Source organism: Cherax quadricarinatus, chromosome 100, assembly GCF_038502225.1.
Source record: "Cherax quadricarinatus isolate ZL_2023a chromosome 100, ASM3850222v1, whole genome shotgun sequence".
Classification (NCBI taxonomy): domain Eukaryota; kingdom Metazoa; phylum Arthropoda; class Malacostraca; order Decapoda; family Parastacidae; genus Cherax; species Cherax quadricarinatus.
The window spans coordinates 1987407-2004320 of NC_091391.1; the positions used below are offsets into that span (position 1 = coordinate 1987407).

At 38.3% G+C, this 16914-nt stretch overlaps 1 protein-coding gene and 1 long non-coding RNA gene across 6 annotated transcripts in view; both read right to left on the bottom strand.

Annotated features, from left to right (window-relative positions):
• The window catches only part of LOC138851104 (uncharacterized), a 105833-nt gene that overhangs the window by 9259 nt on the left and 79660 nt on the right, over nt 1–16914 (bottom strand). The window lies entirely within an intron of this gene.
• The window catches only part of mlt (tubulin folding cofactor E like protein mlt), a 76274-nt gene continuing 59397 nt past the window's right edge, over nt 38–16914 (bottom strand). For 4 of the 5 annotated variants that reach the window (XM_053799820.2, XM_070079573.1, XM_070079572.1 and 1 more), the window contains one exon: nt 11765–14529. In XM_053799820.2, the coding sequence (XP_053655795.1) occupies nt 14365–14529 (165 nt within the window). In that variant the 3' untranslated portion in view covers nt 11765–14364. Of the gene's footprint in view, nt 8402–8648; nt 14530–16914 lie in introns of those variants that run through there. The other variant, XR_011390986.1, reaches the window with a different exon arrangement.

Consider the following 16914-nt stretch of genomic DNA (forward strand, 5'->3'; position numbering starts at 1 on the left):
TTTGGGTCACCCTGCCTCGGTGGGAGACGGCCGGATGTTGAAAAAAAAAAAATAGGTATGCAAACATAAAACGACATATATAGGGCTCGCTACTATCTGCAGGTTCGGTATCTGTGCCAGGTCCTTGGAGCATACCCCTGCGGATACGGGGGTCCTACTATACAGTGGAACCTCGGTTTATGAACAACCCACCATACGAATTTTTCAGGATACGAACCGTCATTTGGTCGATTTTTTGCTTCTGGATACGAACGAAATTTCAGGATGCGAACTTCCCCCTCAAGGGAGGTTCCTTAAATAAATAAATAAATAAAATATTTATTTCTTTGCAAAGGTTACAATGTGTGTTTACATATAATATGATTGGAGCAAAGAAAGCCACTATCATGCCGAGGCATTTCGGGCAGACTTAACCTAATATTAATAGACTACTTAAGTCTAGACAGGTGAAAAGTGTACTAGTAGTGGTTACCAATGTTTTGCTGATGGTGGTGCCAACTATTGGCAGCCTTTTGAAGTTTCTCCTTACTGTTATTATTATATTGTATTATTATAATAATAATAATAATTATTAGTAGTAGTAGTAGTACGTATGTGGGGAGGGGATCTTGATCTCGGGAATTGGATCTGTGCTCCAGGTCCCTAAATTAATAATAATATAATAATACGCAAGTACTAATAATAATGATGATCATACATAATAATTACATATAATAATAACAATACTATATAATAGCAATAGTATAATAAAATATATAATAATATGTAATAGTACAATAATAATAATATGTACGTACTGCATATAATTTAGTTTGCCACCACCACCACCAAATGGTAATGTATCAAAACAATGGCCACCAGTGCACATGTGCTCACGGAGTTACCCTTGCGGTGCAAGGAATTCTAGTGATTTCCTTATGTTTCGTGCAGTTAATTTGCCAGATTTCTTCCTTCTAACCGTGGGTCCTAAGAAAGCAAGTGCCGAGGACGGCGCCGAGAAGAAAAAGAGGAAGATTTGCATGGAATTAAAGCAAGAAATCGTTAACCTTTTGACTGTCGCAACCCCCAATCCTGAGGTGTCTCCTGGTGTCGCAAAATTTAAAAAAAAAAATTATTTTTTCTTATGAAATGATAGAGAATCTTTTCCCGATTGTAATGACACCAAAAAAACGAAATTTGATGGAAAACTGACGGAATTATGCTCTCGCGAAGTTAGCGACCTTGGCGCTGTTTACAAATCGGCGATTTCGCCCACTTTGAGCCCTATTTTCGGCTAATTCCATTGTTCCAGTCGCCCAAACTCATAGCTATTTCTTTAGAACTCCATTTTTTCTATCGATTGAGTACAAGAAACTGCCCATTTACCGATTTCAACTACCTAATAATGTGGTCAGAAATTTGCAATTTGGCCAATTTCACGAAAACTAAAAAATATGACAATTTCAAAATAAGGTCCAAAATGAACAATGCAGACATTCCTGGCTCTAAAATACCATTTTCTTTGCTCATCAGTCATGTCTCCAGGCCCCTCTGATATTACTCTTGCTTTCTATTTTGAATTTTTATTCAAAAAAAAAAAAAAAAAATAGAAGACTTACTATTATGCAGACTACTGCAATGCTGTAATAATTGTATAAATAACATCAACCCATTCATGACTGCATATTAGAATGGCTAGTTGGACATTTATTGGACAATGGCATAATTTGTTTACTTTTGAACATTGGCAAAAATCAAACATTTCCCCTACTTTGAGCATTTCTAGGTTCTTTTTATAGCAAAATCAATCAAAATCGCCTCTATTTCTATAATATGTTTTCCATTCTATCAAATGAGACCAAGAAAACGAGAATACAACCATAAATACTATACGAAAATAGACCACAAAGTCGGCATTTTAATTAAAAAAAAAAACGGTCGGAGTTTTTTTTTTATCATTATGCACTGCGTGCTCCAGGATTTTTTTTATATGGTGCACACTGACCACACAGACCCATTCTCTCACATGTGGGCCTACCAGCTTTCTCCTGCTTGATTTGAAGCCGCTAGAATTTATGAATATATATACGTCAAACACGGTACCTCGTAAGACGTATATATACGGCCGCGACAGTCAAAGGGTTAAGCACAGACTAGATATGAGGGTTAAGGACTTGGTGATTGAGTACAAGCGTAGCCCCTCTACTATACGTACAATAATAAATCAGTAGTAGTCCATAAAGGCTATAGCACCAGCAAAGGGCATTACAGTAATTTCTAAGCAGCGGACCTCTGTCAATGAAAAGATGGAAAAAGAGAGAAGCTTACGACGACGTTTCGGTCCGACTTGGACCATTGACGGGTTATTTGTGTATCGTTCCAGTCACGGTATTGTGCCTTTTTGTTATTTAAAAGATGGAAAAGCCGGTGTTGACATGACGGAGAAACAGCTCACAGGAGATACGTAGTGTAGCGAGATAAACGTAAAAATTGTACATTGCAGTTCTTAAGAAAAGTGTGAACTCCTGACAGGATACGCCGCTCTGCATTTCTTCTCCAAGGTATGTAAATGTCGTATGTACACCAGATCTAATTCAGTCCATCTCACAAACTCTATTTTCTCTTATAATAACACCTCTGACGTTTCCATAGCAAGAATGTGCAACCACAATCCTCCTCTCTCCGCCGTCCATGTAATGACATATTTTATTCATTTTAAAGTGTATATCAGGTTTCTATGTTATTTATGTTGTTTATTATGTCATATTAGATGAATTGTGACAGATAAATAAGCCGTAAAGTTGATATTAAGGTTATTCTGTCATGCCTCCTGAGAGCAGGAATTCAGCTGGAACGAATTAATTGGATTTCAGTTAATTTAAATTAGGAAAATTGACCCAGTATACGAACAAATCAGGACACGGACAAGTCCATGGAACGGATTAGATTCGTAAGCCGAGGTTCCACTGTATATTGTTTTTCACCAATTTTTATATATCATAAATTTTAACAAGGCTAGATCTGGTTGGTGAAGTTTTGGCATAAAACAAAAAATTTATATACTATTATTCGCAAGAAATATATCAATGCACAAGAAAATATTCAGAAAGACGGACTTCGAGTCTGACTTGTCTGACAGACTTGACACATGAGACACAATGTTTACACAAACTATACATATGTTTCTCAACCCCATGTCAGAATTTGAACCACTGTTAGTTGCAATATACAAAATACAGTGGTACCTCAGGATACGAACAGCTCAAAACTCGAACAATTATGTAAGTGCTTTTGTAAGTGTATTTTTGGGGGTCTGAAACGGATTAATCTAATTTACATTACTCCTTATGGGAACAAATTCGTTCGGTATCGGCGCTTGAGCAGCCTTCTGGAACAAATTAAGTTCGCGTCCCGAGGTACCACCATATTCTATAATAAAAAATTATTTAATATCTTCTAATTTTTATTTAACTTTATAACAAACTTTTCACCTTGTAATAATTTACCAAAAGTTTTTAACTAAAAGTAACAATAGAATCTGCTAGTAGATATCCATCCTTGTTACAAATTTAGCAACAGGAGAGTGAAGACTAAGGCCATGAAACCACATAGCAATAAATAGTTGAAAACGTGGGTTATATAGCTCGAGAAACGATGTTATATTGCTCATTCAAGATGTACAATAATGTATGTTAAATACAACACCTGACTAAGAAATGTCAGCAATAAAAATAATATATACAGCGGAACCTCGGTTTTCGTATGCCCTAGGTTGTATGTATGACTATACACCTACCATTCAACTTACGACCTGCTCGACATATGACCACTCGACTTACGACCATGTTTTGTATGCAAATGTTCTGGGAAATAAACAACCGTCTGTGTTGTACACAGTGTATCTCCTAAAGTCTTACATTATAAAATACAGTACTAACAGCATAAAAAGTAAAGTAAAACATGAAATACCAAAATAAAACAAAATAAAATCATTACAATAACTGTGATGTTGATATTCAGTAGTATGGTTCGACTTGCATCCATTTTGACTTACGGCCGGTTGGTCGAAACGAAGCTCAGTTGTAAGTCGGATGGTAGGTGTAGTTATTTTCTATAAAATGTATTTTTTGTTAATATTTCCCATAAGTAATAATGTAAATCCAATTACTCCATTCCAGACATCCAACAATATTAAAAAAAATACATTTTATAGAGAATAACTATAGTTTTACAAACAACCGGGCATACCAAAGCTGAGGTTCCACTGTAATGCGCTATACCAAGACCAAACCATGGAACGGGTGGGATTAGAACCCATGGCAAACGAGTCGTAAAACTCCAGGCCAGTTGTCTGGAGTTTTACGACTCGTTGCCATGGGTTCCAACCCTGCTCATTCCGTGGTCTGTTTACAATCATATTATTACGATTTTGTAAGTCATACCAATATCATTACTTTCAAAGCTAATGGACACACTTTATTCTGCAACTTCAATAATCATTAAAAACAAATACAAAAATTTATATACAATATTTCAAGATAATTTTTTTAGAGCAAAATTAAATGGATTAAAAATCACAATATATATATATTATGTTTTAAAATTTTATACACACTGCTGACACTAGTTACACAAGTGCCTAGTATGATAGTATCACTCAAAGATAGACTTTTCTCATGATAGAATCCCTCAGACAGGATTTTCTCATGATAGAATCTCTCAAAGACAGGCTTTTTTCATGATAGAATCCCTCAGACAGGCTTTTCTCATAATAGAATCCCTCAGACAGGCTTTTCTCATGATAGAATCCCTAAGACAGGCTTTTTTCATGATAGAATCCCTCAGACAGGCTTTTTTCATGATAGAATCCCTCAAAGACAGGCTTTTTTCATGAGTAAGAGACAGGCACACAAACACGTATTCTTCCACGTAATGACAAACTCACTGATAATATTGGAAATAAAAAGGATTATGGTCCATAAGGAAGTATTCCACCATAGGGGAACTGGGCTAGCTGCCACAAACACAAATTTCACTAACCTGACTCACAAAACAGTGAGAGATTAATCATGGATTTTTTATATCAATATTGAAATTATACTGAGAATAAGTAGTTATGAAAGACATCAGACTTATCAAGACTTATTCTTATGTTTCACTAAGTGTTGAGTCCTCGTTTCACCTTTTATTTAGCCCTCTCACCGCACCTGCTTCCTAGCCCTCACACCGCACTTGGTTCCTAGCCCTCACACCGCACCTGGTTCCTAGTACATTCCACTGGGTCTCTTTCCCTCACATTCTTCCTGGTCCCTAGTACTTACATTCCACCGGATCTCAATCCCTCACATTCTGCCTGGTCCCTTGTTCTCACATTCCACTGGGTCTCTATCCCTCACATTCTACCTGGTCCCTAGTTCTCACATTCTACTGGGTCTCTATCCTTCACATTCTACCTGGTCCCTAGTTCTCACAAAAAGTTCCTGAGAAGGTCATTTCCAACAGATTGAACTACTATATGGAGTTTAATCACTTTTTTACTGAAAAACAATTTGGCTTTAGAACACAGAGGTACCAATCATGCAATAAATGTTATTTTCGATACTGTAGCAAGTCTAAAACATCAGGGCAATCTTGCCTTAATTGCCACCAGAGATGTTCATAAAGCTTTTGATAGCTTATGGCATGATGGCCTTATATACAAACTCATTGACCTACCAGACCATAGCTGGACTTTTCTCAGAGTAATATATAATTTCTTAACTCAAAGAAAAATCATTCCCACCTTTCATGGCAGGTCGACAGAGCCTTTTATACCGACAGCTGGTGTCCCACAAGGTTCTTGTCTCAGTCCAGTTCTGTTCAACATTTATGTGAATGACCTTCCTCAACCAGAGTTTACTGATACAATTGTGACACAGTTTGCAGATGATGTTATTCATGTCGTCTCATCAACTCCGGTAACAGGAAAATACAAGTATGAAAGAGTCATAGAAAAAATGAATATTGAACTTCGTCGAACATCTAATTGGGAAAAGAAATGGAGAATTACGACTAATCCTGACAAGGTCCTTGTTAGCACAATAGGATGTTTTGCATCAACAATTGAAGATAAAGGGGGTATCTCCATCAGAGGTACACCTGTAGCCATTAGAAACCCTAACAAGATTTTGGGATATGAAATAGACAGGCTGCTCCACTCAACATCTCATGTAACTAAAAAGATCAACATAGCCAAAGCCGGTCTTAGCAGTCTCTTTCGATTCAATCAAGCCCCTCAACATGTCAAAAAACATCTGTATAAAATGATAATAAGACCTATACTCTAATACCCTTGTGTCCCAATGTCATTAACAACAAAGGCCAATATGCTACGGTTACAAAGGGTCCAGAATAGAGCTCTTCGCTTCATTACTGATACCAGGAGGAGAGACAGAGTTAAAATGGCAGATTTACACATACAACAAGATATTACTGCCATAAATGTATGCCTTGACACCCTAAAAAAGAAACAACTCTATACAATGCAAGAACTATACATGCCAGATAGAGAACATCCTATACAAGTGGTAAATACCACGGATTATATCATCAATACTCCTCCTCACAGGACTCAAAGAATGACTCTCCCACAGAGGGTCCGTCGTTTTATCCATAAAGATGATTACCATCGACCCATGATATTGAGCAACCTCCCTGATGAAGAAAATTGGGTAACACCAGAACCCTTCTATGTATACTGAGAAAATCATCGCCCCCAATTAGGGAGACATCTTATATAACAATCTAATGTAAAAATTATGCTATTTACTATGGCTGGACACCACCTGTAAGAAGCCATTGTCACGTAGTTCCATAAACTGACCAGAAAATTATTGCCTTCATTGTCGCATAAATATCCGTTGTGCAATCGCAAAAAAAAAGCAATTGCAACTTGTATAATTACTACCAATTCAGAGTCATGTACTTATATATCTGTTATATCTATGTGACTGATGGGTTAGTATTATACCCCTTAAAGAATATCTTATCATTTCACATACACTTTTTAAATTACACCAAAGTGGTTGGGCCACTTACCTTTTATATCCTACCTCTCTCCCCCTTCCCACCCTTTTCCAATATTTCTATCCTTACCCATCCTTCTTCCTTACCCATCTTACCAAAGCTCTGGTCATAAGAAGAAGAAGAAGTAGTAGTTCTCACATTCCACCGGATCTCTATCCCTCACATTCTTCCTAGTCCCTAGTTCTCACATTCCACTGGGTTCTTAGTGCTCACATTCAACCTGGTCTCTACTAACATTCCACCTGGTCCCTAGCTCTTCCATTCCACCTGGTCATGGGACCAGGTGGAATGGAAGAGCTAGGGACCAAAATATTTGCATAGCAAGATGAAAAAAATACAAAGCCAATACAATTTTGTAAAATTTATACACTATTATAATTATTATTACTAATTATTATTAGTATCTCACAATGAGTACCATAAGACACATTTACATTCATTATGGATCATTTACCACAATTTACGGTCAATTCTACGGCAGTTTGGTTAAAATTTGCACACGATAAAACAATCATTTCATCACAATTGATTTTATTTCATTATTAGCTTTAAAAACCAATTTGTCAATACAGGTTGACCATCAGTAATCCGGCATAACTGGGACCTGTAGCGAGCCGGATTAGTGAGTCTGCTGGATTACAGAGTGGTTAGGTTTGAATACACTTAATTAACCTATCAACAGAAACTCTTTCTGCTACGTCTCCCTCATTTTCATCACTGCTGTCTCCTCCACTGGCTTGCTGCTGTGAATTTACAACCATCTGCACTATTTCTGAGTCAGTATAATGATGAAATTTGAAATTATGCTAGCTGAAATCAGTGCCGGATAACTGACTGCCGGATTAGTGATGGCCGACCTGTACCAAAAATCAAAAATATTTCCACATGTTTCTCACTGAACATACAGTGATAGTAATATGGGCAATGCAGACACGAAATAACACATTTCTTTAATGTGCTGGCCATCTCCCACCGAGGCAGGGTGACAAATTTTTTTTTCAATGCACCAGCTGTATCCCACCGAGGCAGGGCGACTTAAAAAAGAAAAACAAAAGTTTTTCTTTTCGCGTTTAGTAATTTAAGCAGAAGGGGTTACTAGCACCTTGCTCCCGGCAATTTAGTTGCCTCTTATGACCCGCATGACTTATGGTGGAAGAATTCTTTTCCACATCCGAAATATATACTTTTATTTTTCTTGGAAGTCATTAAGTTTTGTGTAATGGAATTATTAAAACTGTTTTTATTCCTACACACTGCAGCAACTCTTCAAATTAACTTATTATTGTGATTAAACATTTGTAACAAGAGGGAGCAGAGCTATGTTCATGGTGCCTGGCCATCACTATGTTCATGGTGCCTGGCCATCACTATGTTCATGGTGCCTGGCCATCACTATGTTCATGGTGTAAAGTAAAAGGACACAAGTGCAACTAATGTGACATTTATTGTGGCAACGTTTCGCTCTCCAGGAGCTTTATCAAGCTTGATAAAGCTCCTGGAGAGCGAAACGTTGCCACAATAAATGTCACATTAGTTGCACTTGTGTCCTTTTACTTTACATATTGTCGGTAATTCTACCAACTTTATTACAATGTTCATGGTGCCTGGCCATCACTATGTTCATGGTGCCTGGCCATCACTATGTTCATGGTGCCTGGCCATCACTATGTTCATGGTGCCTGGCCATCACTATGTTCATGGTGCCTGGCCATCACTATGTTCATGGTGCCTGGTCATCATTGTATGTTCATGGTGCCTGGCCATCAGTGTATGTTTATGGTGTGTCTGGCCATCATTGTATGTTCATGGTGTCTCTGGCCATCAGTGTATGTTCATGGTGCCTGGCCATCAGTGTATGTTCATGGTGTGTCTGGCCATCATTGTATGTTCATGGTGTATCTGGCCATCATTTTATGTTCATGGTGCCTTCAGTGTTTAAGCTACCATTCATTGTGTAAATTTCCAGAGGTTATAGCAATTTCTTGTAATCCATTGCATTGTTCTACCACTGGTGCCCACAGTGCAAGGCTGAACTATAGCTCCTGGGTTTCAACCCTTAGCTACCATTTAACCAGTGCTAAGTCTTCCCAAGCCTCATTGGGCATTACATCAGAACTCCAACTTACAAGTGCTCCAAGTTACAAACAGTCACTTACAAAGGGGACTTAGGAGCCAATCCACAGTACAAACGTGTGAAATATAACCATCTTTTGTACTATGATTTTTCTATGCAAATAACTAATTTGTAAACTGGGGATAACATCAATGCAACATCTTTGTAAACTGGAAATAACAGCACTGCAACGCATCTGTAAATTGGGCGACCTTCAGCATTATGTATACACATGAAGTCAAACAAGGAGCTAGCCTCCAATATTTCCTATCGTGTGCTATTACACTAGTCTAACACCTTCACATTCAAATTCTTTCATGTGTATCTTTAGCTCACTTTGATTTTTAATTTACCCGCTTTCCCCTCTTTGTAATCTCACCCAGGCAAAAGTCTTTCAAAACCTTGGAGTCTGTGAAGATAACAAAATATTTGTAAACTGAATAATGTGTGGTGCTTTATAATGTGCGTATCTGTGTTACAACTTTTATGCAGATAAAGTTCAGAGCTTATGAATAAACAGAAGAGTGGACATGGAACTCAAACCGTGGTCCACAAACTGACATCCCGTTTAATCACTGACATTATTACAACTTAATTTGAGTTCATTACAGCTTAAGTTCATAGTGTCCTCATCCTCTCTTAAATTTACAATACAGCATTACAAGATATGTTTAAAAAATTTACACTATTTGTAACGCTCTGATTTCCTGCTGGTCCTACTTAAGCTCTATTTGTGAAGAAATGTGAACCAAGAGAAGATAGAAATAGTATGTGCTATAAGCACTGGAAACTTAATTATTTATAACCTAATCACAAGAACGGACACCACAATCATTATTACAATCATGGGAAAGTGTTAGACCCAGAGATGCCATACAACACTTGGAGAATGGGAGGTATGACCAAGAACCAAGGCTTTGCCAGCATCAAGGCATCTTATCCCTTGAAGGGATACTCATTTAATTATGAACAGATGTGTGTGTGTGTGTGTGTCTCAGAAATATTTGTAGCTACAAGAGCTATATTTGTGGTGTCCTGTCTTTAATGTTTAGTTTTAGATATATTTTTGATGTTTCCAGGGGTTGCAGCACATATTACCCATTCAACAGTTTACCATTTTCACCGGTATTTGTAAAGAAATACTTCATAGTATCCTTTTGGCACTTTTCTTTCAGTTTCCAACCGTGGCCTCTCATTCTCATCCTGCTGATGGTGTTAAGTCATCCTCGGCTATTCATTTTTCTTTTATCTTAGTGTACTGTACATGGTTGTCGAGTCTCCTGTTTGGTACCAGGTAGTCGAAGCTTAAGACTGTGATAGTTTGCACCCTGGGAGGGTTCATAATCTCTCTCTACAACAGCTTTCTCTTGTAATGTCCCTAATGTGCGAGTACACGAGTTCTCCAGCATAACTTCCTTCAGTCTGGTCCTCATATTTGGTTAATGTATTTTCTTTTTTCATTTGGTTAATGTATTTTCTTTTTCCATTTGGAGACAAAACTACAAGGAAATATCCTTGTAGTTTTGTCTCCAATGACTGGTACTGGGTATCACTTATTACCTTCTGACAGTTTCTTTCAACAGCTTTGGGTAGTTTGCATGTGCCTTATTATGCATATCTTTATGGCAAGAAGGTAGTCCTTTCTGTTATGTATCATTCTCGTTCCTTGATTAGTTTTATTTGATTATCTGTGGAGCTCTCTTCAAGGATGGATTTTTTGGGGACTGTTTCCTCTTGCTTCGTTATTAATGACCGGCTCATCTGGTCTTGACTTTTCACTTTCTGCTTTGTAACATTTGTCATGGAGAAAGTGGTAAGGAATTATGGATTTATTATTTATATTGTATAGCATGTCCATGGTAGGCATGCAGGGCATGACTGAGGATTGGTTGGTAAGGCAGAAATTGCCTGGGAGACCAAGAGTGTAGCCTCAGCCCTAAACTGACGGCCAAGGAAAGGGCCGAGAAGGATGGCTGGTATACCACAGAGGTGGCTGGGATGCCTTGCGAGTTGCATATTTGTTTTGGGATTATTTTCTGCTTACCACTAAAATTAAATATTCTGACTCAAAATCCATTATTTTAGTCAGAATACTAAAGCTCTTAGAATTATTGTACACTTCATATGATTTTTTAAAAATACGTTTGCTTCTGTCCTCCGCTTTCTACAGTTTTCCCATGATTTTGCCCTTCTTGTTTTTCCTCTGTATTGTTGGCTGGACCACAAGCTCTCTTTGCCACTACCATTATTGTCGTCATCTTCTGGGCATGATGTTCTTCTCTGCCTCCTGGTACTTTCTCACAAGATACATAATCTCCTTCACTGACCTTTCCTCTTCTGAAATTAGGTTTCTCCCATACCCAATCTGCTAATTCTTCTCTCAATGTTTACTTCCACAAGGTATTCAAAATTTGGTATTAATAATCACCAGCACTTGGAGGATATTATTCTATTTCATAAATATAAGACGTAATTACGTTAAACAGTTTCACCGATTTATTCTCTCCTGTCATTGTGCCCTTGATAATCTGACAACGTTTTCACCACTACCTCCATTTATCATATTATTATTATTATTATTATTATTATTATTATTATTATAATCAAAAAGAAGTGCTAAGCCACTCCATTATCATAGTCCTCAATATTTCTGGTCCCCATGTGGGTCCTGATTCTCCAAGACTATTTCTTTGACTGAAATTTCTTGGGGTCCAAATTCTGAAATTTTTGGGGGTCCTAATTTGCCCAGACTATTTCTTTGTGACTGAAATCTTTCCATGATTAGTAGCTTTGCTTTGGCCACACAAGTTCCTGCTGATTGTGCTATGGTGTTAACCACTGCTTTCTTGCCTTGATCTCTGACTACCTGGTGGTAGATTAATCACTGCTACTAATATGCACTATAGATCCCAGTCTTGACTGTGCCTACTATGTAGTCATATGATTCTTCTCTGTTCATCTCTCTCATCTCTTCAAAGTTCCACTGGGTTGTGATTAGCAGTGTAATTTCTCCCCATCCCTTATTTTTATTTCCTCCTTACTTGATATCCTATTGGGAATATTGCACGTTATCACTTCAATTCTGTGATTGTAATCCCTGGCATTACATCTGCTATACATTCTTTCAATTTATTACTCATGTTTGATTATCCATCTGTATTTGTGTACCATATTCTGAGGGCCCTATCTTTTACTATGCTGTGGTTTGTGGTGGCCAGGCTTTCCGTTAGCTGCTGCATCTGTGAAGACAGGGAGAGGTAAGGCTGGGGTTGATGTGGGCATTGTTAAAAGGGAAGAGGACAGGGTTATAGTTGTAGTGAGGAAGGTGGGGTTTTTATTTTTGTGAAGAAAGTAGGGGCAAGCTCAAGTTGCTACTTCTAATAGATGGGCAGAGGGTGAGGCTTGATAGATTTTTGGAGAATGGGGTTTTCCACCCTCCTGTTACCCCTCCCCCCCTCTGTCTCTTTTCTGTAACTGATGACTTTTTTTCTTTTTACATGTTCTGGTTAGTGTTCTCTCTGTCCCAATCCAGATATATACAGAGTACTGCCAAATCGTTTGAAAAAATTTCAGCTGGCCTAATCCCTCCTGGTTTCTTATACACTCCATAAATGACAATCACATTTTCCTCCCATTTTTTCCTGATCTATAATCAGCCTCTGCCTGTATCTACACGATACCATGGACAGGTTGTGATAAGTTTTACATGGGTGAAACTTCCAGGAGCACAAACACAAGGATCAACAAATACAGAACCCACTGCCAAGGAGGAAACATAAATAACATCTGTGCCATTCACTGCAGCACAGAAAAACATCTAACTTTTTCAATGACAAACTATCAAGACAGCAGACAGGCCAGTGGGCTGTGCCTGGAATCTGCTGCCGCTACAAATGCACCACATTAATAAAATCAGGCTCGTTCTTAATTTCAGACACACTGGCCAAACTTATTCTCACTAGATATGACACTGCTACTACATAAATCTATATGGAGAAGCACAGTAGTCAGCCTGCTGGGTCATGCTAATTCTAAAACATTCGATGATTCCACTTGGCCGCATCACCTTACAACAGGTGACAGCACTCGCCCAGCTCTACATCTTGTCTTATGCCTTCACCAGTATATATATATGCTCTCTCACTTGTGAGAACTGATAAAAGTTCCTGGAGGGAAATATTTTTTGCAATAAAATTCCATAAACTGCATATAGTGTCTTCATTCATGTTAATCTAAGCATCAATGATCTCTTTCTCTTCCTGCCATTGTGGTCACCAAGTCTCTTGTGCCTCATAGTTGCTAATGAGTCCTCTTTTTTGTACCTTGCTGATTCCTATACTCCTGCAATTTTTCTCGTTATTACTGCCCCTTTTACTCTTCACTTTCTCATAGAATCTCCTTCAGTTTTTCATTTTCACTTTGAGTCTTCCAAAGAGTTAAGTCAAAATTGCCCTTTTCTCCTGTTATTAATGTATATTAAAATTATGCTCTGAATCCACATGTCATATAGCACATTGCTGTATCAAGTTGTCTTCCCTTTTTCTGTCACACATTTTTATAGTTTCCTCCTGAGGTGACTTTCTTTCCAGCTCCTCATCCAATTTCCTCTTCAGTCCAGCTGCTCTGTATTATTATATCCAAGTATTGTCACCTATCTTTTCTTTCCTCTCCCCTTATTTTTTACTTCTATTTTGATTTATCATTTTATAACACATAAATAACTCTCACACAGAAACTTACAAACTTTTGGTCTAACTTGGACCGTAAACTACTTTCTTCTTTAGGCTTCACACGGTCAAGTATAAATGTTTTAGCTGTGCTTTCATAATATTCTGGTGATTGAGAGGCTACCAGTTACTTCACTTTATCGATGTTCTCATATGTTTGCAGCAGGTGAGGATACAATACCATTCTGTGTGGTACAGTACCTAGTGTGTACATGTGTGTATTTGTGTGCAATGTACATGTGCAGTCTCCTAGTTGTGTATGCAGGGTGTTGAGTCACAGCTCCTGGCCGTGTATGCACGTGCACAAAAACACAACTAGAAAGTAAAAAGCAAAAGAAATCTTAATATGAAGTAACTTTACCTGTTAAAAAACACAGTAAAACACAAGCATCTACTTAAGACACTTCATTTACAAATGAAAGTATTATTCTTGAGTTTTAATCAGTTCAAAATACAACTGACTGGATAGTTAGTTACATCTCAGGGCTTAACCTTAGGTTCAACAATAAACTCATCTCCAGAATGAATATTGATAGTGTATAGCTGCTTGCTATTAATCTTCAGCTCTTCAGGTGCATAAGGAACTCCAGAATCCAAACCTTTGTCGTGGTAAAACAGCCGCATTTTACTAGGTGACATTCCAAACTGCAAAGAAAAGATAATTATTTAACCCTTAAACCGTCCAAACGTAGATCTATGTTCACGTGTGTAGCACTCCGAACGTAGATCTACATTCAGAGCACTACGCATGTGAATGTAGATCTACACTTGAACGGTTTAAGGGTTAAATATAATGTAACCAGAAAATTTGACAAGAACATACTCTCAACAACCAGGTACTGGAGGGATCTGGATTTACAGCGCATCATTTTGGTGTTCCACGTTTTTGTTGGCTTTCCATTGAGCCACTGTTGATTGTGTTCCACCTACTGGTGAGCATCGCCAGTGGGTGGAACATAATGAACAATGACTCAATTTAAAGCTAACGAAAACGTGGAACACTGAAAAGAAAATGATGTATATGAGGGGGTCCTCCTGAATATGAGGGGGTCCTCCTGTATATGCAGGGCCCTCCTATATATGCTGGGCCCTCCTGTATATGCAGGACCCTCCCGTATATGCAGGACCCTCCTGTATATACAGGGCCCTCTTGTATTTACTTCCAAGATGTGATACATTCCTGGCCAAAACAATAGTTAGTTGTAAATGACAGCAGGAGGCAATGAACACCGAGTATAAGTATACAATGTATTAAGTACAGGACCTACCATACAAGCAACAAGAAGAGGTTTCAGTTGAAGTCGAGCTGGTTCCTACTAATCTATTAAACTTATTAAAGGAAACATAATCCCAGGAACCATCACACAAGAAGTTTTCAGTACACAAATAACCTGCACATCGGAAGAAGCTTATGAGGACATTTTGGTTGAACTTGGACCACTGAATAGTCACATTAACACATGGAGGTGAGAGAGTCAGTATAGAGAGATGAGGAGGACAGGAACAGGAAAGAGAGAAGTGGAGTAGTGGTGGTAGAGTTAATGCTGGAAATTATATAATTTAAAGTGCTAGAAATTGCAAATGATGATTTTACAAAAAGAATATCTTCCTCAAGGAAGGAAAGATTCACATGGAATAAAGGTATCATTTGTGTTTAACACACCGGCTGTCTTCCACTAAGGTAGTGTGACCCCCCCCCCCCTTCCCATCAAAGAAAAACAACAAAAAAGGCACAATACTGTGACTGGAACAATACACAAATAACCCACACATAGGAGAGAAGAACTCATAATGATGTTCTGGTCCAACCTGAACCATTTACAAAGCCAGTGTGACTTCGTAAATAGTCCAAGCCAGATCAAAATGTCGTAGTACACTCCTATCTGCGGGTCATTTGTGTATTGTTCCAGTCATAGTATTGTGCCTTTTTGTTCTTCTCACCTTGCCAGGCCTTGTCATGGACTGGGTCATGGGGCTGTTGACCCCCAAAACCCCTTCCAGGTATTACCCTGATTAAAGACAGCTAGCATATTTAAAAAATATATCCAAATAAAACTGTTTCCTAGGAAATGAAAGAGGGGTAAAAGAGGTTTTGTGTGCAAGGGGCTTGGACGTACAGCAGGCATGTGGAGAAAAATGTTTTTTTTAGGACTTGATGAGCTGTTGGAGTGGAAGCAGGGTAATATTTTGTGAAGGGATTCAGGGAAACTGGTTAGCAGGACTTGAGTCCTGGATGAGGGAAGTACAATGCCTGCACTATAAAGGAGGGGTTTGGGATACAGTGGACCCTCGACCAACGATATTAATCCATTCCTGAGAGCTCATCGTTACTCGAAATTATCGTTAGTCGAGTTAATTTTCCCCATAAGAAATAATGGAAATCAAATTAATCCGTGCAACTCACCCCAAAGTATGAAAAAAAAAATTTACCACATGAAATATTAATTTTAATACACACAAACAGAAGAAGACATGTACAGTTACATGACACTTACCTTTATTGAAGATCTGGTGATGACTGATGGGATGGGAGGAGGGGAAAGTGAAGTTTGCAATGACCTGCTGGTCCATGGGCTGCAGGAGAGGAGTATTGATGAGTGATGGGACATTGTTTTTCTCGAACACTGCGATTTTCAGAGTGCTACATGAGTAAAAGCTTCACTTTGCAATCCCCATTAGCATTACAACAAAACATGAGAGTTAGCCTGTCTTTCACAGGCTTGTGTCCTGGGAGTGCCTTTTCCTTCTGAGTAATGTAGGTCCTGTTTGGCATTTCCTTCCAGAACACGCCTGTTTTGTCACAATTAAACACTTGTTGGGGTTGGAATTTTTCAGTTTCACCATGCCATATCACATTGTGTATGCCACTACAATTCTTAAATCTCTCAAACCAACCTTTGCTGGCCTTAAATTCACCAATATGAGCACTAGTTCCAGGCATTTTTTCCTGTTCACCTGGGTGTTAGTCAACTGGTGTGGGTTGCATCCTGGGGGACAAGATTAAGGACCCCAATGGAAATAAGTTAGACA